Genomic DNA, 26971 nt, shown 5'->3' with positions numbered 1-26971 from the left:
ATAGGTAGACGTGTCGACACAGCTGCTGGGACAATGAACTGTCAAACCAATTTTGGAATTGAAAATGTTGAATGAACAATTATTTAAATTTGTAAAAATTGATGATAACGTTAATTATAATAGCCTCCGAATGACGTAGTATAAGAAAACATATAAAAATCTACTTATAATGCTCCCAAGCGTTGATGCAAATATGCGATTTCTAATGATTGCGAGTGTTTTTTTACAATTATTATGAATCATACTTAAAAAAATTTCACATGCTTTGATAATAAACGTGACAGCAAATGCGTATTGTTTCCAATTAAAAAAAAATTGAAATAAACCAAACCAATTGTTACATACTATAGAAGATAAGTCTATTGATATGTTTCAGAACCTGTCAGAACCTACTTTAGAAAAAGGTTTTTGATCAGCTGGTAGCTCTAACTTATCTTTTTTTTTTGTACCATGACATGACAACATCTCATTGTCAAAATATATATTTATGAATCCATTGACAGAAATCAGAGACGGCAAACTGTTTTATATTCATTGAAGTTTGACAAGGTAAATTATAGAATATGCAGAGATGGTTATGCTTATTTGAAATGACTTTACCTTCTTAATTTTACCATACATGGAATATTAAAATTTGAAATGTTAAGAGAATATTTGTGGAGTTAAAATTAAAATTTATTGCACTCATGGTACAATAAGGAGGTAGAAAAGCTTCGTAAAACTACAAAAATACAGCCCTGTGGCTATGCCCGCTTCCTGTCAGAATTATTCAAAATTATAGGCAACAAGTGGCTTTCATTTATTTTTTTTTTTCATTTCTAAAATGCGTGAAATAGCGCGAAAGGTGAATAAAATGCCTGGATGTTCTCTCAAGAATATGTTCCTAAGTATTCAATATTTGAATTCCATGGCAAATATGGTTAATATTATTAAACATATGATACCATGACATTTCCTTTTAATTCTGCCAGGCCCGTGGTAGAAAAATACAGGTAGTTGTATCAACGCTTGGGGACATTGATATGTCAAAAAATGTTAAATGTCTTTTCATATATATGTAGATTTTTATATGTTTTCCTATACGACGGCATTCGGAAATTATTATAATACTCGCTTTTCAACAATTTTTACAAATTTAAATAATTTTTATTCAACATTTCCAATTCCAAAATTGGAACAACAGCTATGTCAATGCTTCTACCATGCGCATGGTAGAACCATATAGGTAGACGCGTCGACACAGCTGATAGGACAATGAACTGTCACACCAATTTTTGTAATTGAAAATGTTGAATGAAAAATTATTTAAATTTGTACAAATTTTTGAAAAATGCATATCATAACAACCTGCGATTGGCGTCGTATAAGAAAATGTATAAAAATCTATTTATTTTTGAAAAAAAATGAAATTTTTTGACATATCAATGTGCCCAAGCGTTGATTCATCTACCTGTATTCTTCAATGCGTTATGGCAAATTTTCCGTGTGTAGACACATCGTGTGATACAAGCACGACATTTCGATTGTGAAGTATGTGAGTAAAGAACATTTAAAATAAAATCGTATGTAAAATGAAAATTTTGACATAAGTTAATAATAAACGTGACAGCACATATATGCTGTGAAATTGTGAAATAAACAAGACCAATTGTTGTTTACGTTAGAAGTCTATTTGTCTGTTTCAGAACCTGCATGTATCTACTAATTTTTTAATTTTCAGAATTGCAGGAACGATTTTCACTTAATAAAAATTGAATAAATTGTAAAAATTAATGCACAGAACATGCGCAGAGTTGGCATTTAGGTTTTTGATTTTTGTCACAGGTAGGGAGCACTGTGTATTGAAACGCAGTCGCGATCAAATTTTGCATGATATGACCATACTACATTCAAATACAGATTTTATGTGTTTATACCCTACACCACAAGGTGGTCAGGGTATTATGTCTTTGTGCATTTGTTTGTAACAGTCAGAAGGAAACGAGATAGACCCATAGTTCCTGATCTGCATAGAATCACATTCTGAGTCGATTTATGAATGTCCGTCCGTCCGTCCGTCCGTCTTTCCTTGTATTTTTGTAAACAAAGTACAGATCGCATTTATTGCCCGATCCAGATGAAATTTTGCAAAGATCTTTTGTTTGGCCCAAGGACGAACCCTATTGAAATTGGTGGTAATCGGTCAAAATTTAGATGTAGCTCCCATATATATCTTCGTCCGATTTGCCTTTTATTGTGCACCAAACGTGTAATATCAGAATTGTATGGAATTTTGCATATACACCCAAACTAGGCCTGAAAATATGCATGCCAAATTTGATCGAAATCGGTTCAGATATAGCTATAGCTCTCATATATATTGTTCATCCGATTTGTTATTTTTGTCCTCCGCAGCCGTAATATGCACTCTGTAACAATATTATTTGGGGAAATATATAAAATACAGCTCAGAAATACATTTGCTAAATTTTATCGAGATCGGTTCAGATTTGGCTATAGGTTCCATATATAACTTCGTCCGATTTACATTTTATTGTGCACAAAATGTCTAATATTTCTCCAAATGGGATGAAATTTGGTACTTACGACCGAATTGAATATATATTATTTATCTGATTTATTATATTTGTTACCCACAACCGTAGTATGCACTCCGTAACAACGATATTCAGGGAAATATATCAAATACAGCTCAGAAATATATTTGCCAAATTTTATCGAGATCGGTTCTGAATTGGATATAGCTCCCATATATATTTTTATCCGATTTCCGAATTTAAAAGATACAAATGCTTCGGCATATTTAGTCCTTTGAACTTTAAATTATAATTATAATCATGGCGTGTATGATTGAATTCTCCCATAAAAACTTTTAGTTGTTATGCGCAGCTCTACTAAATTAGCAAAGTGATGTAGGGTATCATAAAGTCGGCCACGTCCGAAGTTAAGACTTTCTTTACTGGTTTTTAATATAATCCGTATCGAAGTCATATCATTCACATAAACTGCCACTATAACCTTTTTTGGTTACAGGAGCTCTTCTAAATACTCATAGTGGTGTAGGGTGTCATATAGTCGGGCCCGCCTGACTTTTGATCTTTCCTTACTGGTTTTTAACTTCCTATAGGTCTAAAAAGCCTCTGTTTGGCCGAGAGATGAAAAAAGAGAAAAGAAATGGAAAAAAATGGTCGCATTCATGGTACAATAAAAAAAAACATTGTTTTTATCGAAGAAACACGCGGCCACAAGCTCTTTTGTAGTTTTACGAAGCTGTTCTACCTTCTCATTATACCATGGTAGTACGGGCAATTGTGTCTTTAATTTTATACAGAAATATAAAAAACAAAATTAGAAAACGAATTATAAAAATCAAAGAGGCAAGTTCAAAAGAGATCGATGCAAATTGCCGCTAGTAAACTCGACTAGTTTAAATCTGGACTTGTTTTTTTAGTCCAACGATTGGTGTTTTCAAATCGACATTAACTTTTCAACATTAAAAGTCGATAAATCGATTATTCGAAAGTCGACCTACCTATCCCTAGATAAGGAGAAAAGATAAAATGAAAACAGATAAACTAAATGTCAACAACAAAACAAAATAAGTGCATAACATCTGTTGCAGTGTTGTCGGCCGTTTTGTTTTGATTCCTTTTGTGTTGTCCGCCTTTCCCTTTTGATTCCATCTTTATTTCGATTTTCTCTCTGTGCTGTCTTTCTTTTCAGTGTTGCCATATTGTATAAGTGCATTATAAGTGCAATTTGCTCTCTCTGATTACAAAAATAGCAAAAATAAAAAAGAAATATACAAATAAATGAGAAAATTTACATAAAATTATGTGAAAAATTGTCACGTTCTTGTGAGTGTTCATTTCATGTTGACCAACATTGTTGTGATCGAAGAAACACGCGGCGACAAGTCTCTTTCTGACACAACAACAAATTTCTCTTTGTGTGTGGCAATTGTAATTTGTGTAGATTTATTTGTTTTAAGCAAATTTTTGCACCAAATAACAAAAGTTATTAATTAATTAAAAATTAAAATTTTGCAGTGAAAATGTTGACAATGAAATAATGTAAATGTAATAATCCAATTTGTAAAAATCGTTTGCTTTCGGCGAAAGTCTGTTGTCTGGGTTCCAATTATTTTGTGTGCGTTGCGGAGGGTGTGTGTTCGTCGACCCAGTGTGAATTGTTGTTGCACGAATACCTTAATTTTGCAAAAATTTTAAAAACAACAACAACAAAAAGCATATGTGTAAAAAATTAAATATCCACTGAATCCGTGGTCTTATTTATTATTGAATTTTTTGCAATTCTCTAGTTCCGTCATAATTACATTGTTCACTTTTGCATGCCGGCCCCGGCCAATTGATCAAAACCATTGACCCACATCATCATTATTGTAAGGTAAGTGACATTTGTGATTTTGAAAGTTGCATGTAAGTTTTCATTGGCATTTACTATTTATTAAAGAGCTTATATTAAGACAAGAGAAGGCCTAGTTTAGGTGGTTGTACATTTTGGAACTTTTTTATTTAGTCGCGAAATGGGAGAACACCATTTGTTTGGCAAAAATTAAAAAAAAAGATTTAATGCAGCCACATAGATCAGTTATTTTGTTGCGGCGGGGGAGGGTGCACGTTATGTACATAACTATGTCAATGCGGATCGCAAGCCTGTGCTGGGTATTTTTGGAAATTTACACAAATAACGCCTTAAATTATTAAAACAACATGTACGAACATAGGTATCTGTCAAATCATTCCAAACCCACTGGTAGTGGACATGTCTGCCCCTTTGTAACCACATTTGAGTATGGGTATTTTCCGAACATCTATTTTTTAAGTGACAATGGAAATAAATAATTAGTCATGGAATATGAGTACAACAAGCAAGACCACAGCTATAAAAAACTACTTAAATGGTGATCTGGCGATCCTCTATACAAAAAAAAAAAAGAAAAATATTCATTCTCTTATAATCTGGCAGGAAATTATGTCTTTGGACATTTCTTTGTAACAATGTTCTCTTCAAATGCGTCAATTGAAGCGGGAGTTTTAACATGACCCTATAAAAATAGTGTAAAGGCTTTAAGTCGTACGATCTCGGCAGACAATTGACCGGCTCCGAAAGTGAAATTTTCACCAAACTAGACTCTCAAAAAGTCCATTGCTCCGAGTGCTGTGGGGCACCGAAACCACTTGCCATGCTAGCCAAGCTCTTGTATTTTGAGCAAAAAATAGTTAGATTGAGTCGGAAGTGGATGGAACGCGCAAAGATCTTTATTTACAGTTCACGGATTTTGATAATAAATTTGTTCGCTTGACCAAACGCAAACGTGTGTGAGCTGTTTGCGCCAGTGTTGCCTAAAAATATTCCCCTTAACACGTGTTCGAGAATATTATTCCTTGAGGTTATCTAGTCATAGGTCAGATAACGAGGTCTTACGTGTTTCTCTTGGTGTAGATTGTACGATTGTTTTGAGATTTTTCCGGAGGTGGGTATTTGTACCGTGATTACGGACCAACCTGTATAGCCATATAAGTGACATGAAAGTCCGCGTTATACAATATGGGTATCATTTAAAAGCGTAAGAAATTGCCTTTCCAATTATGGCGATACTCAAAAATGGTTGGATTTTTTTTTGATCAAAATTATCGATTTTTTTGGACCCGGATTTTTACACCCTACACCACCACATAGTGTTCAGGGTATTATGTCTATGTGCATTTGTTTGTAACAGGCAAAATGAAACGAAATAGACTCATAGTTTCTTTTGATGATCTGTATAGAATCACATTCGGAGTCGATTGATTCACGCCCGTCCGTCTATCGGTCCATGTATTTTTGTAAACAAAGTACAAGTCGCATTTGCTGCCCAATCAAGATGAAATTTTGCACAAATCATTAGTTTGACATAAGGACAAGTTGATCGGTCAAAAATTTAGATATAGCTCCCATATATATCTTCGTCCGATTTGCCTTTTATTGTGCACCAAACGTTTAATATCAGCCTAAATAGCATAGAATTTTGCATATATGATCAACTTATGTCTGGAAATAAGTATAACAAATTTGATCAAAATTTTTTCATCCGATTTGATATTTTTTGTCCTCCGCAGAAGTAATATAAACTCTGTAACAACGATATTTAGGGGAAATATGTCAAATACAGCACAGAAATACCTTTCCAAATTTTCTCGAGATCGTTTCAGATTTATACGTAGCTCTATATATCTTCTTCCGATTTGCTTTTTTGGTGAACCATACGTGTAATATTAGCCCAAATAGGATGGAATTTGGCACTTACTACCAAATGAAAATGGGTTTAGATATAGCTGTCATTCTTCCGATTTGTTATATTTTTTATTTGTTATATTAGAATCTACTAAATATGCAAAGGGCTGTTTTTTCTTTGAGTATGGCTATTTTTCGAACATCTATTTTTAAAGTGGAAATGGAAATAAGCCATTAGTCATTGAACATGGCTACAACATGGGTTCTTTATTGGTGATCTGGCGATCCTCTATAAAAAAAATATTCATTTTGCCATAATCTTCTCCACACTGTGGTGCAGAAAATTATGTCTTCAGACATTTCTTTGTGAAAATGATGTCTCCAAAAGCGTCAATTGAAGTGGGAGTTTTAACATGACTTTACAAAAATAGTGTAAGGCGTTAAATCGTACCATCTTGGCAGACAATTGACTGGTCCCGAAAGTGATATAAAATATTCACCAAACTCGACTCTCAAAAAGTCTATTGCTCCGCGTGCTGTGGGGCGTGTGCAAAGGGCTGTAGGGTATTGTAAAGTTTGCCCCATCCGACTGTTAGACTTTCTTTACTGTTTTTTTTTTTTTATAAAATCCCCCAAAAGTCGAAAATATCCCCATTATGGGAATTCACAAAATGCAACATTATATTTTTTATCTTTCCTGGAAACAGAGATATGTGCATTGGGCAACTCGACCCCATTCAGTTGAATAAAATGATGCTTGGTATAAAAAAAAAATTTTGTTCGTGTCGGTCGATTTGGGCATACCCAAAGGAGAAAATCTTAAGGCCTTGTTGAAGGTCGGTTACTTAAGAAAAGTATCGTATTTAGTACAACGTAGTTACGGAAATACTTAAAGGAAATATTCCAAGCCCCGCCTACATAACGCCAACTTAAACAAGTATCAAATTTAAGAAACTTTGGTTACCCTTCCTAACTGTTAGACTAAAATCTCTGGATTTGAGATATTTGTTTTCATTAGCTTTCAAGTTATACCAATAATGTCTTCTAAATATCAGAACCGGGACATTCGGGTCAGAGATCAGATTCTGTCTAAAAAAAAAAAAAACGGATCTGAAAAAATATTTTCAAAATTTTATTTTTTAATAAATTTCAAAAATATTTCTAAAGTTCCCCTTTCCCCCATCAGATAGTATCCTAAAGCCTTATAACATCTCTCACCAATCCTGAATTTAGGTCATTGCTGTTGTTGTGTGTTTTTTCATGTGGGCCCCCGTGAACTAATTATGGGGAATACAATGCCGGCCGGCATAGGGTTGTGTGTGTCTATTTTTGTTCTGGCTAACATTCGTCTTCATTCACTATTTTCTTGCAATACAATTAGCGACGCTTACGCTATGGCTAAAACAAAATCACAAATCGTAATGGCCATTCATTGGAAAGTGAAGAAGGTGAGGAAAGATTGACCAAGGTATTTTCTAGTAATGGAAAAAAAAAACACATAGGAGAAATTTGAAGGTGTGGGGGTGTAGGAGGTGGTGGGGGTAAGGGCACACGTACCTTTTTTATCTTATTAGGCGTCATCATGATAATGTTTTGAAATAATATTGCTTTTCTGATATTTGTGTGTTAATTGTTGTTGTCTTTTATTTTACCCTGCACCATTCTGTGGAGGGTATATTAGCTTTGTCATTCCGTTTGAAATTCCTCGATTTAGCGATGTTCGTCTGTCTGTGTGTCTGTATGTTATAATCACGCCATCATTCAAACGAATTGATATAGAAGGCTAAAAAGGTTAAGTTCGTAAATGGCCCATATCGGTGCATATTTTTGTATAGCCCCCATGATTTCAGCTACATTATTCATCCGAATTGTTTCAAATTTCATATTCGAAGTTTGTAATGGTTAATACAAACCCATGCCTATGAACTTCGTATGCAGGTCCACGTCTTCGTGTAGCCCCCATATAACGACACCTCCCGATAGTCGGTATTTTGATGATGTCAGCGACATTATTTACCCGCATCGTTTCAAATATCGTTTTTGAAGTTTGTAATAGGTCCACGTTTTAGTATAGCTCCCATATAACGGTACCCCATGATATTTTCGTGGGTTTTGCGACATTATTCACCTATGACTAAAAATTTCGTATGCAGATCCACTTCTTCGTATAGCCTCAATGTAACGGTACCTTCCGATATTCGATATTTTGGTGATTTTAGCTACATTATTCATCCGAATTGTTACAAATTTCATATTCGAAGTTTGTAATGGTTAATACAATCTATGCCTATGAATTTCGTATGCCGGTCCACGTCTTCGTATAGCCCCCATATAACGACACTTACCGATGGTCGGTATTTTGACGATTTTAGCGACATTATTCACCCGAATCGTTTCAAATATCGTTTTCGAAGTTTGTAATAGGAACTACAATCTATGGCTATGAATTTCGTAGGCAGATCCACGGCTTCGTATAGCTCCAATGTAAGGATATATCCCTTTATTCGGTATTTTGATGATTTTAGCGACATTATTCACCCGAATCGTTTCAATTTTCGTTTCCGAAGTTTGTAAAAAGTACTACAGCCTATGCCTCTGAATTTTGTAGGCAGGTCCACGTCTTCGTATAGCTCCAATGTAACGATATCTCTCTTTATTCGGTATTTTGACGATTTTAGCGACAGAGTTCTCCCGAATCGTTTCAAATTTTCGTATTCGAAGTTTGTAATAGGTTCTACAGCCTATGCTTAAAAGTAAAGGTATAACGGTATTTCACGTATTTTTTTTGAAAAATTTCAAGTTCCTTCAAAATGGTAGAGGGTACTAAAAATTCAGCCCGGCCGAACATATCTGTTTTTTCCTCGTTTTGTTTTGGTGTTGCTGCTGTTGTTGTTGTCCTCGTTCTTATTGGTTGTCTGTGGGCTGCATTTTCTCATTCAGGCGAATGTTTAATGAGTAGCTCAGTTGCAATTCTACACCAAAGACCAACTGTTGGTTCCGTTGTCTTTCCGGCTATCAGTCGGGTAGTACGCGCTCTCCCTCTTTCGCTCTCCATCTGTTTTTTTTCTTCTTCGGCTCAGTTGGCGTTTAAATAAAAATAATTCTCAAATCTCGAAAAAAATTGAATCTTTTATTAAAAAATATATATTTTTTTAAATGAAATTGTTTTTGTGAAAATCGCCTGTGTGTTTGTGCATACAAATATTTATGAATAAACAAACATCGGAAATGAAAATTTTGGATCAATGTTAAGGTTTGTTCTCAAGTAGATCTCAAAATATAATAGCAAAGTGACCTAGTAACCTAAGTTCCTCGTTTCTTACATATTATTTGAAATTTTCATATGTAGAAATTGGAATCCTTAAAGTTTTGGTATAAAGTGTCTTCCGCACCATTACTGCGGAACTTGTAAGAATCTACAGTTTTGCAATTTTTGGGAAAATCGGTTATCTTTCAAATTTCTTGAAATTCTACAACTGCTCCCAGAATACATCAAACTCTAAATTTAATCTAATCAGGAATTTATAACTGTTATAAACACTCTTAAAGGTTAAATCATACTTCGCAAAATTTAGCTACGAGACATAATTTCAGAAGTTTAAAGTAATAAACATATAACTTCATTTCGACACAAATTTCACCATAAGTCTTGTTAACATGGTGCGTATCTATTCTGAGTCAAAATCAGCCATAATGATTAATTTTCAGAGGAAAGTACTAAAGGAAGAAATGTTCTAGATCAAATTTCATTATCTTCGATTCGATTATATCAAGAAAATATTTGCTTCTTCTTTGTTCCTTTTTCGAGTTGGTACTTCATGCCTTACCAGTCACATAAAACTTGTTTTAAGGCAGAAGAGGCCAAAAGAGAAAATATTCGGCACCAAATTTCATTACTAGCAGATGCTCGACCCTAGCAAGTGCTCGCTTCTTCGTCAACGGAAGGACCACCCTAAAGTTTTAGATTCGTTCCAAGAGTTCGAGTTAGGCCTTTTTACACCCTCCACCATACAGAGTATTTAGGGCATATTCAGTTTGTCATTCCGTTTGTAACTCATCGAAATAAAGATTTTAGACCTAACAAGGTATCATTTTTTACATATTTTTTAATTTTATTTAATAATAGCAAAAAAATTCGCAAATAGCATCCAATTTTAGAATAAGTTTAGATTTGTTCAAATTGATCACGTTTGGCAGGAATTATGACCTTCAAACGGCCATTGAAACCGTCACACGCTGCCCGAATGTTGCTCTGCGGTATTTTGGCCCATTCCCGGCGAAGCGCTTGGTTGAGGTCATCGACACTTTGGTATTTTATAGTGCCAACCTTGCTATCCATAATACTCCAGACACCACAGTCGAACGAATTGGTATCCGGAGATATTGGTGGCCATTATACGCTGCAAATGAAGCGAGGAACCACATTTTGTAAACATTCTTGAGTCCTGTTGGAATGTTCAAGGTCTGCGGCCAAAATATTTGCGTGCCCAAGGATTTAATACAGCCTCCAAAATATTATTGCGAGCGGAGAGCGACCATCGGCTGTTATGGCGTTATGGCCCACACCATCACCATGGCCGGCGCTTGAGTTCTGGTGGCCAACCGAAGGTGCACATTTTCAGCTGACCCCTTTGGCAAGTAAACACGATTATTTTATTTGTTTACAAACCTGCTGAACAAGGAATGTTTTCTCATCGGAGAAAACCAAATTCGGCAGATCACCATTTTCGGCCAAGCGAAGCAACTCTTTAGCTCTTTTGAGTCTATTTTCTTGCGCTATAAGTTGTTTGTTGCGGTGTAAGTTCTTGCACTTTTTGGAATTTCAATGGCTTTACCCCGACCTCATTTTTCAATGTTTGCCGTAGTGGAATGTTGCGATATGTTCAGCTCACGAGCCATTTTTCGGCCACTGCGACGCAGATTTCGATCAAGTCGCTTCTTTACTTTTCGAACCATTTCTGCTGATGTTGCTGTTTTCTTCCGTCCACTTTCTTGATATATGTCGGGCTACGCTACCAGTATCATGGTCAGGTAACGATCGATGGTACGAGACACAAAAGTTTTATTCACATTTAAATGCTGGAGTGCTCCAAAGATAGCCACTTGTGGTTTTCCACCCAAATATAAAGAAATCACACTATCGCGCTTGAATTCCATCACGATTAATTTTTTTTCTGGAAAATGCTCACCAAAACGCTTTTGTGCGCTTGTAAACAATGTAATGAGCTGTCACTGGAATAATTTTAACAGCTGTCCGACGAGTGGCTTAGAAATGACAGCAGTCTGAAGTTTGATGCACTTTTTTCATCTCACCCTGTATACCATTAACTAAATTTAGTTTTACTGGCATTTTTGTAAGCGTCCATAAAACACGACTTTTATTTTCTTCATGCCAGATCTAAGTTTTTTTCCACTGTGGGTTAGTCCTCTTGTTTTCTCGTTCGTGACAATCGAACGAGACAGGCCTTTGAGAGAATTGAATTTTTTTGTAGATCCTTCAAGTTCAATATCTTTATCAGTAATTTCTCACTCTCTCGCTCTCTCTCGATGAATTTGTTCAGCTTCGAGATGTTTAGAACAGCGGTGCTCAAAACCGTGTTCTAGAACATGTAGAGAAAAAAGAGATAATTTAAGAGAAAATTAAAATTCTGTTTTTCTTTATATTTTACGGTTCTATTTAATTGTTTTTAAACACGAATGTTTGCCAAAAAAAATTGGATAAAAAATATTTGTATAAATAATGGCTTAACACTGTTTTGTACTTGATTTAAATAAGCAAAGAGAAATTTGGCTGAAAAGAGATATTAATTCTTGAGCACCGCTGGTTTAGAATGAGAAGAAATCATTTATTTTCCCGTTTTTGTTATGCAAAGACCCCTGCCTCATTGACAGCATGACATTGACAATTTCGACTGGCTTCTTGGCAATTGACCGTAATTGTTGACATTTGATTTAGACTAAGATAGGATTTTCATCAACCATTTCTTCTTCCTCTTCTCTTTCTTCTCATTTGCAGTTGTTGATGTGGGCATTCGCATTTGACACAGATAATATATTGATTTCTTTTGTTTTGTTTCTCTTTCTTTAACGCCGAGAGAGCTCAGATGGCCACAATGAAGTGATGACATTCAAATGATGAAATGAGTCGATTAGGGGGTGCACGAGGTTCGGGGTGAATGTCTGTGATTGTCTTTACATAGGTTGAGAAGAATGGCAGGTGAAAACTTTGCCTGGTTGTGTGATAAGTAAATGGTGTTGGTGGATGGAAATCATTTTTGTTGTGCGTTTCTGTAAGGATTAATACTTGAAATTATTTAAAAATAAGAAGAAGCATTTTGTAATTCAAATAGCTACCAATCAACCGATTTGAACAAAAATTACAGCTGTGGGGAGAGTTTAAAGAAAGTAAAAAAAACATTAAGTTCGGCCGGGCCGAACTTTAAATACCCTCCATCTTAGGGTAAAGGAAACATTAGAACTCATTATGACCCACAAATACCAATTTTTAGACATATTCGTGGGAAAATGTGGCAGAAATCATCAAAATATCGAATATCGCGAGGTACCACTATATGGGGCTATACAAAAACGTAAACCTAGACATACAATGTTTCGCCAACGGAGCTAGAACCCATTAGGACATACAAATACCAATTTTTAGACAAATCCGCGAAGAAATGTGGCAAAAATCATTAAAATACCGAATAGCTGGAGGTACCATTGTATGGGGGCTATACCAAATCGTACATGCAATGCTTCACCACCGGAGCTAAAACCCATTATGACTAACAAATACCAATTTTTAGACAAATCCGTGCAAAAATGTGGCAAAAATCATCAAAAACCATAAATCTGAAGTTGTTTTTTCATCTCACCCTGTATATCATCTTCACAACAGATCTTGTATTAGCATGTTTGTATATGAGAAGTTTGAAGAGAGTTGGATGCTTTTTTCGCTTTCTTTGAGTGTTTTTTTTTTCTTTTCAAAATCTTGAATCCTAATGTGGCGGATGTACCAGAAGGAATGGTCCGATCTCTACCATCTTTAAAACAGATCTTGTGTTGATGGAAATATTGAGATGTACCAAGTTTGAATGGAACCGAATCTTAATTTCGTAATTTTTCAAAATGTTGACCCTTTGTGGGGCAGGTACTTTATGTAGAGGACCGATAAATTCTATCTTGTGCTAGTAGAAAATGTGGTACGTGTGAAATATGAAGATAACTGGATGCTTATTTCGGATTTTATAATCGTTTTGGTTATTCAAAATGTTGATCATTTGTGGGGGAGGTACCAGAGGGAACGGTCCGATCTCTACCATCTTTATAACAGATCTTGTGTTTATGGAAATATTGCCAAGTCTAAATGGAATTGGATGTTAATTTTTTATAAGCTTCATGAATATTCAAAAATTTGACCCTTTGTGGGGGAGGTACCAGAAGGAGTGGACCGTTATATGCCATTTTCACAGATGATCTTATGTTAGTAGAAAAAATTTGATTTATAAAATATAAAGAGAACCGGATGCTTATATCGGATCGTTTTTGACAGTTCGTGTATTATTATGTGAGTAAAAGTATTTAAAGCTACCAAATCTGGCCTTCTTTCGTGATAAGTTCACCCGATTTTCAGATCCACATCTGGCTGGCTATATCTTTTGTGACCTGGCTAAGTTCCACGATCGCTTACTGTGGGTAGAGACCTGCCCTACAATTCTGTGGTTAACAGTTACCCCTTTTCTAGCTGCTCCTTTGAGTGGTTCTACAGCGGAAAAGAGAGCGGGAAATTCTAGGCCCTGAAGATTCTACGCTATAGCTGACAACCGAGAAACTCTTCAAGGGTTAAACCTATGATACGGAGAACCCGAGGGATACGAACTCTTCAAGGGTTTTGTCTACAATACCAAGAACCCAAGGGATACGGACTCTTCAAGGGTTAAACCTAAAATACCGAGAACCCAAGGGATACTGACTCTTCAAGGGTTAAATCTAAAATACCGAGAACCCAAGGATTACGAACTCTTCAAAGGGTAATTGCTAACCTAAAATACCAAGGACCCAAGGGATACGAACTCTTCAAGTGTGAAAATGAAATACCGAGAACCCAAGGGATACGAACCCTTCAAGGGTAATTGCTAAAATACCTGCTTCGCTGGATCTTGGTTTGTTTTAACGTTCACGCACATGTCACCTTTGCCACTTTGATAAAACAACTGATCCCCATCCGTTTCAAGTTTCAAGTTTATTTTTTGCAGTAATCGCTATACATAGTAATTCAATAACTTATTATCTAACAATAGTTCTTAAGTCTATGGCTTAAATTTACTTAGCATAAAGTCTTATTTTTCTAAGTTTATCTTATTAATTCAACGAGGGGGGGGGGGGGTCACATATTTAATGCAACCTAACTTTAATTCAAAAAAAAAAAAAAAAAACTCTTTCCGAAACCTAGGTATTCCCTGCCTTACCCCCTGGTAAACATTACCATCGTTCTCCACTCATAAACAAACGTTGTTTTTATAAAAACAACAATAATGGGATTTTGCCTGACGATTTTGCAACAACAAAATACTATGGTATCCCAAACAAGCAAGCCAAACACTGTTCTAAAAAAAAACAATAAACTTAAATGCAAAATAAATTTACATTAATCAGGGCTGTCACAGAAACCATGTCGGTTTTTGTGTTGTTGGACGAAGAACGCTCAGAAAAGGTGACGAGAAAAGCTCTTAGAGATTTCAGCAACCCACTGGAGTTGCCGGAGATAGCGTAAGTAATTTTTTTTATTGTGAACTTACTCATATAGTTGCAATGCAGATTTATGGTTTATGGTCCATTAAAATGTATTTAAAAAAATCCTTAAAAAATCCACGTTTATGGTCCTTTAAATATCCTTTAAAAAATCTTTAAAAATCCACGTTTATAGTCCTTTAAAAAATCCACGTTTATGGTCCTTTAAATATCCTTTAAAAAATCTTTAAAAATCCACGTTTATGGTCCTTTAAATATCCTTTAAAAAATCTTAAAAAAAAACACGTTTATAGTCCTTTAAAAATCCACGCTTATGGTCCTTTTATAGTCCTTTAACAATTCTTTAAAAAAATCCACGTTTATAGTCCTTTAAAAATTCTTTAAAAAAATCCACGTTTATAGTCCTTTAAAAATTATTTAAAAATCCACGTATATAGTCCTTTAAAAATTATTTAAAAATCCACGTATATAGTCCTTTAAAAATTCTTTAAAAAAATCCACGTTTATAGTCCTTTAAAAATTCTTTAAAAAATCCACGTTTGTAGTGCTTTAAAAATTCTTTAAAAAAATCCACGTTTATGGTCCTTTGAATATCCTTAAAAAATTCCTTAAAAATCCACATTTTTAGTCCTTTGAATATCCTTTAAAAATTCCTTAAAAAATCCACATTTTTAGTCCTTTGAATATCCTTTAAAAATTGTTTAAAAAATCCAAAGCAAATGAAAAGTGACAGCTCTAAGCAACTTGGTTTATTTCCAATAACAAAACCAATGACATTGTCTTCTATGACAACCAAAACCGATAAAATTCTAATTCGAAAATAAAACCAATAACATTGATTTTCATGACACCAAAGCATTTTTTCTTGTCGTTTTTAAAACCAATAGTGACAAAAATGGTTTCTATGACAGCCCTGAATAATTCCCCTAAAAAGATGTGTAAAAAAGAGGACTCTAACAGTTTTAATTTTTACTTCTTACATGCTATATTAAAACTAAACTTAATTCTATTTATACTACTTAACCTAATTTACAAACTACTATTTACAATATATACAAGACAGCGTCGTCGATGTCTAACGAGCCGAACCTGCGATGATAGAAGAGGAGTGTGTCCTCTCTATATAGGAGACCTTCTTCATCTAGTGTAACTAAACTACTCGGCGGCCTGTAATTGGCCCGAATTAACTTTTGTACGTCAGTTTCGTGCAAAAGGCTTTCCCTAACTAGACTATTGTCTAACGTATCTGCCCGATCTAGGAATTTAAGGTCACTGGACATTAGAAACTTATCTATGCGGTTGAAGTCTATGGAACTATATACTACCCTGTTGGGCGGTAAGCGCCATATTCCATCTTCACCCTGCGTAGGTCTTAAGCCTAAGCAGGACCTAAGTATCCGCCTTTCCCATATGCGAAGCCTTTCCATTTGGTGGGAAAAGATCCCAAACAAGACAGGAAAGGCGTACGAAATTAATGGTCTAATGATCTGTTTTTAGATTAATAGTCTAACTGTAAGGGTCAGCCCACCTCTTGTGCCGATAGCATTTAGCGTTGATAAGCCCAAAATATACCTTTGACTTTTCTTAGTACAAAGTCTATATGTCTATTAAATTCAAATTTACTGTGAAAAATTACACCCAAGTATTTGACTTGGTCTGAATTTCTAATAGCTTCCCCTCCATTTGCCAGCGAACTGTCTGGCGCTACGGTACAAGTATTTCTTTTTGCCTTTGAAGGTTATAGCCTCACACTTATTGACATTTAGGTGCATTTTCCAAGTTTGGAAAAATTCGGAGAGTTGCTCCAAATAGGCATTTAGTCTATTATTAGTATTCCCTGCGTGAGCTTCTGCAGCAGCGACAAATATGTTGTCTCCATAAATCAGGAGCAGCTGCCCATCAGGCGCACGCGGTATATCGTTCATAAATATGTTGAAGAGGACGGGTCCATGGAGTGAACCCTGTGGAACTCCGGCAGTTACTGCCCTTTCTAACACAGCCCTTTTGCTGCTGCTTGTTTTTTCCTAGTCAGCGACGCAATTAATTCAACTACGCAGGTTTGATTTTGCTGCTTGTTTTGGTCGTCGACGAAACGCATTGTCCTAACGGTATGTTGTTTTCATGTCGCAAAACATATAAACAACAATGAGGGCCAATCGATCAGGCGGGAAAAAATTTAACGAGGGCAGCAAATTAAATGGGGAATTCATAATATCTATTAAAAAATTCATTTCTAACAAAAATAATAACTAACATAACAAGAATAATAACAACATTGGTGGGGACGAAAACGAGGATACCGACTTTCGTCGTCACAAACTTATATTTCAATTTCATGCTTTTCGATCGTACAAGTGAGCTAATCAAATTTTTAAAAACCTCAAGGACTCAAAAAATCCCCGCAGTCATTTTTTTTCAAATAGAATCTTCCAAATGCTAGCTGGGTAGTAATATTTTTATACTTCTCTTTAAATGTCTCGATGTCGTAGTAAAGGATTCTTCTTCTTCTTCTGTCGTAAATTGCAGTTTATTATGATATTAACAATTTTACTATTTCAAATTCTCTACACGTCAAATAATTCTCTCTACATCAAATAAAATTAATTTCGACTAGAATAAATTGCAGTTTTTAAAATCCTTTGCATTTCCGGTGTTATGCACGCCACATCCGTTGGCACTTCACCAGCATAATTTGGATGCTTCAATAGTTCGGGTATTCGTTGACACACCATTTGGGCCAATTCTGTGCGATTATGCTGCACGATCAAATGTAGTAGTGTATCGCCAGAACCTAAAATCTCCATGTCTAGAAAATCCAGCTGTGATTCCAAGGCAAATTCCAACATTTTTCTAATATACGGCAGCGGAATGTTTCCCACGCCACGCACAGCCTCGTGCAGTACAGTGTAACCTCTGTGGTTATAGATGAAAAACAAACGGACAATATTTCTCTTTAGGGGATGATCTTCGTGCAGGCATTTACAGCTCTCAAAAAGCCGTAGAAATTCCTCCAGACACTTGTCATGGCCTTTAATGATGGCCACATGTAAAGCGGTTTGTCCTTCGATATCCTGTTGACACAGGGCATAACCTTGCTTGACAAACGGTCCTATCAAAAAATAGAGATTATGTTGGCAGGCATAGTGTAGTAGATTTTCACGTCGTGCATTGCGACCGACCAACATCATGTCACAGGCGAAATTCTTGAGGGCCACCTTCATTTCTTCTTCCTTCAAATTAAAAATCAAAAAATAAAATTAATATTTTTTAAGATCTAGGTTCTCTCCGGTTTCATCAAGTCGATAAAAAAATGTTTTTTTCCTTTTTTTACTTTTCCTGCAAGAATTGTCTAGAAATGTCTAACTTTAATCTACAATTTTGAGATGCAACAGCGGAAATAGATGATTTGAAACTAAATATTAAAATTGAGATGTACCAAGTCTGAATGGAAGCATTTTATGAGTTTCATGGGGATATTAAAAATGTTGAGCCTTTGTGGGGGAGGTACCAAAAGGAGGAGACCGATATATACCATCTTCACACAAGATATTGTGTCTGTAGAAATAATGGGATGTGTGAAATATAAAGAGAATCTGGTTCTTATTTGGATCCTATAAACGTTTTGGTTGTTCAAAACGCGTTGACCCTTTGTGGGGGAGGTACCAGTAGAAATGGTCCGATCTCTACCATCTTTATAATCGATCGATAGACGTAGTTATATTCTGTATTCGCTTATGCAATAGCGCATAGTTTATGCATTACTTTCTCGATTCCCACGGGCTTTATGCTTTGATTGAGGAGAAACGCGTCCAAAAAGGTTATTTCTTAGCTCTACTTTCCGAAGTCCTATATTCTAACGCCGACACTTCAAGGAATCACATCAACACAAAACTTAAGTTTTTCTTTCTAAACTTTTTTTCAAGGCAGTTTTTCAAACTTTCAAAAAAATAAAAAATAATTCGCACATTCACTGAAGGATTTGTCCTTCTTCGTTGGAGGAATAATATCCTTTGGATTTATTTAACACCAAGTAATTTTTCCTCAACCCTCTCCGTTGTCTCTCTTTTTCTTCAAAAACAAAAACTTGCCATTTTATCGCTATATGCCATGTTTGCTTTGCTTGGAAATGTCCGATTTGCTGAATTACTAAACGCTTATTGTACTCTCGGTGCAATTTTATATCGCTTTTGTTATAAACTTTTGAGGGTAATTTCCCTTTGTTATATGCAAAAATTATGATTCAGATGTATTGTGTTGTGCGAAAATCAAGAAACATTCGGTGAAGCCGTTCATTTATTCCCTCCACCATAGTATGGAGGGTATAGTAAGTTTGTCATTCCGTTTTGTAACACCTACACACAACATACATTTTAGACCCCCCCCCCACCATGTATATATATTCTAATTAACATAAAATTCTATGTCGATTTAGCGATGTCCGTCCGTCTATCCGTCTGTGGAAATCACACTATCTTCCAAACGAAATAAAATAGGTTGATAAAATTTTACTCAAGTGTATATTATGTCTGCAGGACTTATGGCATTGAAAATGGGTCATGTAGGTCCACGTTTTGGCATAGCCGCCATATAAGAGTATCTCCCTATTTTCGGTATTTTGGTGATTTAAGCGACATTGTTCAACGGAATTGTTTCAAATTTGATATTTTAAGTTGGTATTTTATTTATTTATTTATTTATTTATTTATTGAGACTTCATTCATTTCATTAAAGACAAGGTATTAACAATAAATATCAGGGACACTTAAAACTATCATGTATTATTCTAATATCATTATATAAAATGGGTATGCTACATGCTTAAACATTCTTTAGATATGTAATTGTATTTAACAAATAATCAATAAATAAGATAAATAGTGTTTGCTCCCGATACTTGCTGTAGCGAATAGAGTTTTATCTATATTTTGATGTGTACTTATAACTAGGACTTACAACTACAGAAAAAAAAAGTTGGTAATGAATACTACAACCTAGGACAGAAAATTGTCCGTGCAGGTCCATGTCTTCGTATAGCCTCCATATAATGGCATCTCCCGATATCCGGTAGCGACATTATTCACCGGAATTGTTTGAAATTTGGCATTAAAAGTTCGTAACTGATATTACAGTCTATGACAGAAAATTGTCCGTACAGGTCTATGCCTTCGTATAGCCCCCATATAATGGCACCTCCCATTTTCGGTTTCCACGAAAAAAATGTTTGTTACTTTTACAATTCTGGTTCACGAGTGCTGCGAGCAAGTGATAGCTCAAGTGGTAGAGCGGTTGTGTTTTCGGGTCCTGCGTCGCGGGTTCGAGCCCCGATCAAGGTGTGCCTGTTCATTTTTTTTAAATAGGCCGGGCCGAACTTTGAATAACCTCCACCACATTTTCAAAAAAAATAAATTCAATCCATTCCGGAATGTGCCGATATATGGGGAATATACGATATTGTGGATCTATATGGAAAAATCTATATCTGGGGGTAAAGTACTCACAAAAAAATCGTTGTGTAGAATTTCAGACAATTCCTTTGAAAAATGTGGCTAAAATCATCAAAATACGAGGAGTACCGTTACCGATACCGTGGATCTATAGCGATAATTATCTTCCATGGGATAAAGTGCTCACAAGGAACTCCTTGTGTGGATTTTCAGACAATTCCATTGAAAATTGTGGCTAAAATTATCAAAATACCGAATATCGGGGGGTACCGTTATATGGGGGCTATACGAAGACGTGGACCTGCATAGACAATTTTCTGTCTTAGGGTGTAGTATCCATTTTGAACTTTAAATATTGCGCACATCTTTGAAAACAATAGGCTAAGCCCTTTTGAGCCTAACCCTAACTTTGTGAAAAATTTCGTGAGGATCGAACGATGATTGCAATCTGTATATAAATAATAACCCTAACTTGTGTTGTAAAGTGAAAAAATATTACAAAACAAATACTTCAATATTATAAGTCAATTTGAAAAAATCGCATGCGATAAAAAATATGAAAAAAATAAAAAAATGTCACAAAATACTACAAAATCTATATGAACATCATTATTGGTATCTTCTTATGCGATTTTTTTAGATTTTATACTTTTATGCCAAAATGACATTCTAAATTGACAAAATTTGTCAAAATTGCTCCAGCCATTCTAAAGATATAAGCATTCTAGCTGACATCCCCTTTCTTTGCATGTATACATTGTATATATGTCTCTATATATATCCGATATTTTTACTATCGGCATCTACGTAACGGTCAGAATTGACCTGTTCGTCTATTTGTGATTTCGCCGGCAATAAAAATATTCGCGGATTAATGGAAAAATTGACTTTTATTTATCGCTATGGTCTACTAAACGACTAAATATTACCCGATGACCATCAAAATTGGAAGGCTTCTGCCCAGTCCAAAGCTCTAGCTTCATGCTAAATTTCGCTTCGATTGGTCTGTAATTGTGACCTGTATTGCAAAATCATTAAATTTTTCCATTTCAACCCCTAGATATTATGCGATCATCTCCATATAGGGTTCTATTGTGACATTAACCCCAGCTACATTCTAAATTTCGTAAAGATCGGGGTAATTACGACCTGTATAATTACGACCAGTTTTTGGTCCATTTCAACCCCTAGATATTATGCGATCATCTCCATATCATCTCCATATAGGCTTCTATTCTGACCTTAACCCCAGCTACATTCTAAATTTCGTGAAGATCGGGATAATTACGACCTGTATAATATATATATATATATATATATATATATATATATATATATATATATATATATATATATATATATATATATATATATATATATATATATATATATATATATATATATATATATATATATATATATATATATATATATATATATATATATATATATATATATATATATATATATATATATATTATACAGGTCGTAATTATCAACTTTTTACAGTTTGGGCGGATATGGTCGATTTTGTGCGGTTTTTAGAAACCATTTGGGCTGAAATAAAAATTTCAAACGGCAACACTGCATCTGATCGAATGACTAAGTTTGATTGTATTTCCACTGTGTGTGATCAAGCCTACTCAATCACACTCATTGCAGCCCTCTGCTACGTAACCGGTTTTGTGTTGATTTTTATACCCTCCACCATACTATGGAGGGTCATTCCGTTTGTAACTCCTCCAAATACTCATGTCAGACCCAACAAAGTATATATATTCTTGATCAGCGTAAAATTCTAAGTCGATGTTTATTTTTCCAGTAGGCAGGTTAAGTTCGTAAATGGGCCATGCAGGTCCACGTTTTCATATAGCCCCCATATAACGGTACCTCCCTATATTCGACATTATTCACCGGAATTGTTTCAAAATTGGTATTTGAAGTTCGTAATGAATACTACAGTCTAAAATAGGAAATTGTCTGTGTAAGTCCATGTCTTCGTATAGCCCCCATATAACGGTACCTCCCGATATTCGGTATTTTAATGATTTTAACAACATTATTCACCGGAATTGTTTCAAAATTGGTATTTGAAGTTCGTAATGAATACTACAGTCTGTGACAGAAAATTGTCTGTGCGGGTTCAGGTCTTCGTATAGGCCCCATATATCAGTACCTCCCCATATTCGGTATTTTGACGATTTTAGGTACAATACCCACCGAAATTGTTTGAAATGTGGTATTTGAAGTTCGTAAAGGATGCTACAGCCTGGACAGAAAATTGTCTATGCTGGTCCAGGTCTTTGCACAGCTCCAATTTAACGGCACCTCCTTATGTACGATAATTTGATGATTTTAGCTACATTATTCACCGTTTATTTCAAGTTTCCAATTTGAATATGGTAATGCCTTATGACAAACAATGCCTATGTATGTCCACGTCGTATAGACCCCAATATAACGGCTATATTCGGTATTTTTAAAATATTAACAGAATTTTTTAAGGATTTTATTTTTTAAAAATTTCCAAATTCGTTGCAAATAGTGGAGGGTATTAAAAGTTCGGCCCGGCCGAACTTAGTGCTCTTTAACTTGTTAAAGTTGACAACAGCAAAAAATTACAAAAAAAAAAAAACAGCAGTATTAACAACAAAAAAAACCACCCCGTTCACATCGAAGCTGTGGCCGAGTCGGGTAAGCATTTCTGCTGACATTCACTGTGTCGTGGGTTCACATCCCGGTTTATTTTTTCATATATTAACAAAAAGTTATAAAAGATAATTAAAAAAGCGCTAAAGAATAAATTCTTGACAAAACATGCATATGTATGTCTCCTTGCACTTCATATGAATTTCTGTAAGGGAAACACTTTAAACCCCTTGGGAATATCATAACCCAATTGCATAATGACAAGTTTTTTATATATTCTTGTTTCATTTGGAAAATTAAACTAACAAAATATGGTGCCATTATTTGGGAAATATGTTGAAAATTTTCCCAATACAAAAAAAGTCCCAACATTTACGGATCTTTGTATAAAAGTTCACAACTTTCAGAAATAATGTGTTGCAAAAGCTCTGAAAGCTTTTATTAGCAAAAGCTATGAGCAAAGCAAATATAAGAGTATATATATATATATAACAGTATATATACAGCATGTAAGCTATCGCCTGTTCCCATACGTCTGTAGGCTAGTGGAATGAGCGAGCGCCCCCATTTCGTTTGATTTCAAAACGACCTAGGTTCGATTCCTATTTGATGACAACTTTTACTTTAGCCCCTTTACTTTAACCTAATTGTGAATTTTAAGATAATTTTCTTTTGTACAAAAATATATTAATTTTACAATTTTTTTAATTACACGTTCAATCCTTTCCTATACATATTTACGAAGTGTCAGCATTTTGATGGTACCTTCCATATGGACCTAAACCTCCTAGATTTTGCACAACGGCATGTGCTGGTAACGTTCATAAAAAAATAATTCAGTTAGGCATATTCCGAAAATAGAAGGAATCACCTTTCTAACGATACCTTTTATATACGCGTATTCGTTTTTGATCCTGAGATATAGGCCAAAACATATTTTGTCCTTTAAAATCGTATTTTTCGATGATAATTTTTTTGTAAAAATTTCTACAATGAACTACTTAGTTCAATGCATATTCGGAAAGTAGAAGGAATCACCTTTCTAACGATACCTTCTATATAGACGTATCCTTTTTTGATCCTGAGATATAGGCCAAAACATATTTTGTCCTTTTAAAATCGTATTTTTCGATGATATTTTTTTTTTTTGTTAAAATTTCTACAGTAAAATGCTTAGGTCAATGCATATTCCGAAAATAGAAGGAATCACCTTTCTAACGATACCTTCCATTTACGTATCCTTTTTTGATCCTGAGATATAGGCCAAAACATATTTTGTCCTTTTAAAATCGTATTTTTCGATGATAAATTTTTTCCTCAAATTTCTACAATGAAAAGCTTAGGTCAATGCATATTCCGAAAATAGAAGGAATCACCTTTCTAACGATACCTTCCATATACACGTATCCTTATTTGATCCTGAGATATAGGGCAAAACATATTTTGTTCTTCAAAATCATATTTTTCGATGATAATTTTTTTTGTTAAAATTTCTACAGTGAAATGCTTAGGTCAATGCATATTCCGAAAATAGAAGGAATCACCTTTCTAACGATACCTTTTATATACGCGTATCCCTTTTTGATCCTGAGATATAGGCCAAAACATATTTTGTACTTTTAAAATAATATTTTTCGATGATAAATTTTTTCCTCAAAATTTCTACAATGAAAAGCTTAGGTCAATGTATATTCGGAAGATAGAAGGAATCACCTTTCTAACGATACCCTCCACATACGCGTATCCTTTTTTGATCCTGAGATATAGGCCAAAACATATTTTGTCCTTTAAAATCGAATTTTTCGATGACAAATTTTTTCCTCAAAATTTCTACAATGATATAATACCCTGTGTATGGGCTATACGAAGACGTGGACCTGCATAGACAATCTTCTGGCATGGGTTGTGGTACTCGTTACGACTTTAAATACGAAATTTGAAACAATTCCGGTCAAAAATGTCGCTTACATCATCAAAATACCGATTATACGGAGGTACAGTTATATGGGGGCTATGCGTTATCGTGGACCTATATAGGCAATTCTCTTCCAGGGGCTAAAGTACTCAGAAGGAACTCCTTGTGTGTAATTTCAGACAGTTCCATAAAAAAATGCAGCTACAATCATGAAAATACTGAATATCTGTAGGTACCGTTAAATGGGGGCCATATATTATGGATCAGCATAAAATTCTAAGACGATCTAGCGATGTCCGTCCGTCCGTCTGTTGTAATCGCGCTATTTTCGGAACGAATTGAGATAGAAGGCTAAAATTTTGCATGCATGCATAGTTTACCAGTAGACATGCTAGGTTAGGTTAGGTTGAAAAAGAGGGGCAAAAACAATTTCGCCTCAAGCCCTTTTGGGCATGCACTTAAGCCAGTATAGGCCTGTTGTGCGCTCTAGTCAGAGGGGTTTTACCGAGGAAGACGTGCAGTTATCAGTCTGTTATAATTGAAATTATGTTGCCTTTATGAAATTCTTTAACTGTTTTATATCATTTACCATGATCCGACTAAGGCCTGGTATAGTGTCGCTCCCTAAGAATTGGGCTCTGATATTAGCAAACGCTGGGCATATACAGAGAAAATGTTCCAAAGTTTCGTCGTCTTCCCTGCACGCCCTGCATATGCTGTTATCTGTGCAACCTATCTTGTATAGATGAGCTTGTAGGCCCAAGTGCCCCGTAAGGATGCCTGTCACCTCACTGATCTCCTTCTTGCCTAGCAATAAAAGATTCTTAGTTTTTATCTCATCTGGGTCACCCCACAGGATTTTGGTGGTTTTCCCTACGCCCTCTTCGTTCCATAAGGATATATGGGCGTTTTTTGCCCATGTCTTTAACATTAGACGTGACGCTTTTAGCGGCAGTGGATTGTCTAAGTTTACTGCTGCTAATTCCCTGCCTGTTCTGGCGAGAGAGTTTGCTATCTCGTTACCTCTAACTCCGTTATGGCCTGGTACCCATATAATGCGAACTAAGCCGTGTTGAGAGTAGTTGTTGATTGAGTTTGTACATTCCAATACAGTTCTTGAAGTTACTGTTTTGGATGTTATAGCGTTAATGGCTATCTTACTGTCCGTTAGGACGTTTACGATAGCCGGTCTCGTGTTAGCATTTAACCAGTTCAGACACTCTGTATTGGCCCGGACCTCCGCTTGTAGGATCGTTTGTGATCGGTCATGCGGAAAGAGATTTTGGTATTAGTTTCTTCGATAAAAAGACCCAGTGCTACTCTCTCCCCCAACACTGAACCATCTGTGTAACAACAGTTACCAGTCGGCATCTGTGATGGGAATCCATCGATCCACGAGTCTCAGTTTGGGATTAATGTTTCACAAGAGGCAGCTACAATAGATTCAGATATGCGGTCCAATACAAAGTTTTCTATTGATTCTCCCGTTGTTACCTGTAAGATTCTTTGATGGTATGTAGCGTGGCCTTTGATTAACCACTCGCCCGTCGCCCTAAGCCTTAAGGCCGCGACAGTTGCTTCATACTGTATCTGAATGTCTATCGGGTGAAGAAATAGTAATGTCTCTAGTGCCCTAGTTGGTGTTGTCCTCATTGCCCCGCAGATTCTTAAGCAGCACATTCGTTGGACTTTCTGTAGTATTTTAATATTACACTTTTTATCCATGGCTGTCCACCAGACAATTGACGCGTAAGTTAGAACAGGTCTAATCACGCTTTTGTATAGCCAGTGTATCATGTTAGGATTGAAACCCCATTTAGAGTCTACAGCTCTTTGACACGTTGCCCAACATCTATGAGCTTTGTTAGCTCTTTCCTGGATGTGGTCCCTCCAATTGTAGACAGGCTAAGTTCGCAAATGGGTCATGTCGGTCCACGTTTTCGTATAGCCCCCATAGAACGGTACCTCCAGATAT

General features: G+C 35.5%; 2 protein-coding genes across 5 annotated transcripts in view; one reads left to right on the top strand and one right to left on the bottom strand.

Annotated features, from left to right (window-relative positions):
• The first annotated feature begins 3636 nt into the window (after positions 1-3636).
• LOC101897359 (probable beta-hexosaminidase fdl) overlaps positions 3637-26971 on the top strand; it is a 177727-nt gene continuing 154392 nt past the window's right edge. Inside the window, exons 1-2 of one of the 4 annotated variants that reach the window (XM_059125699.1) lie at positions 3637-3857; positions 4322-4407. The gene's annotated coding sequence lies outside the window, so the exon portion shown is untranslated. Of the gene's footprint in view, positions 4408-26971 lie in introns of all 4 variants that reach the window. The other 3 variants (XM_059125697.1, XM_059125696.1, XM_059125695.1) reach the window with 3 other exon arrangements.
• LOC105261618 (nuclear factor NF-kappa-B p110 subunit) lies at positions 17509-19145 on the bottom strand. Its single transcript, XM_059125702.1, has 2 exons — positions 18954-19145; positions 17509-18218 (listed from the first exon to the last, which is right to left on the bottom strand). Exon 2 carries the CDS (start codon positions 18207-18209, stop codon positions 17589-17591), a length of 621 nt encoding a protein of 206 aa, XP_058981685.1. The 5' UTR covers positions 18210-18218; positions 18954-19145; the 3' UTR covers positions 17509-17588.

The sequence above is a fragment of the Musca domestica genome, unplaced genomic scaffold (assembly GCF_030504385.1).
Source record: "Musca domestica strain aabys unplaced genomic scaffold, Musca_domestica.polishedcontigs.V.1.1 35, whole genome shotgun sequence".
Classification (NCBI taxonomy): domain Eukaryota; kingdom Metazoa; phylum Arthropoda; class Insecta; order Diptera; family Muscidae; genus Musca; species Musca domestica.
The sequence above is the reverse complement of the archived record's forward strand: the minus strand, read 5'-3'. Positions and strand labels throughout refer to the sequence as shown.

What these genes read in the sequence shown, in the direction of transcription:
- LOC105261618 (XM_059125702.1), bottom strand. Translation starts at nt 18,209, where the DNA reads ATGAAGGTGGCCCTCAAGAATTTCGCCTGTGACATGATGTTGGTCGGT.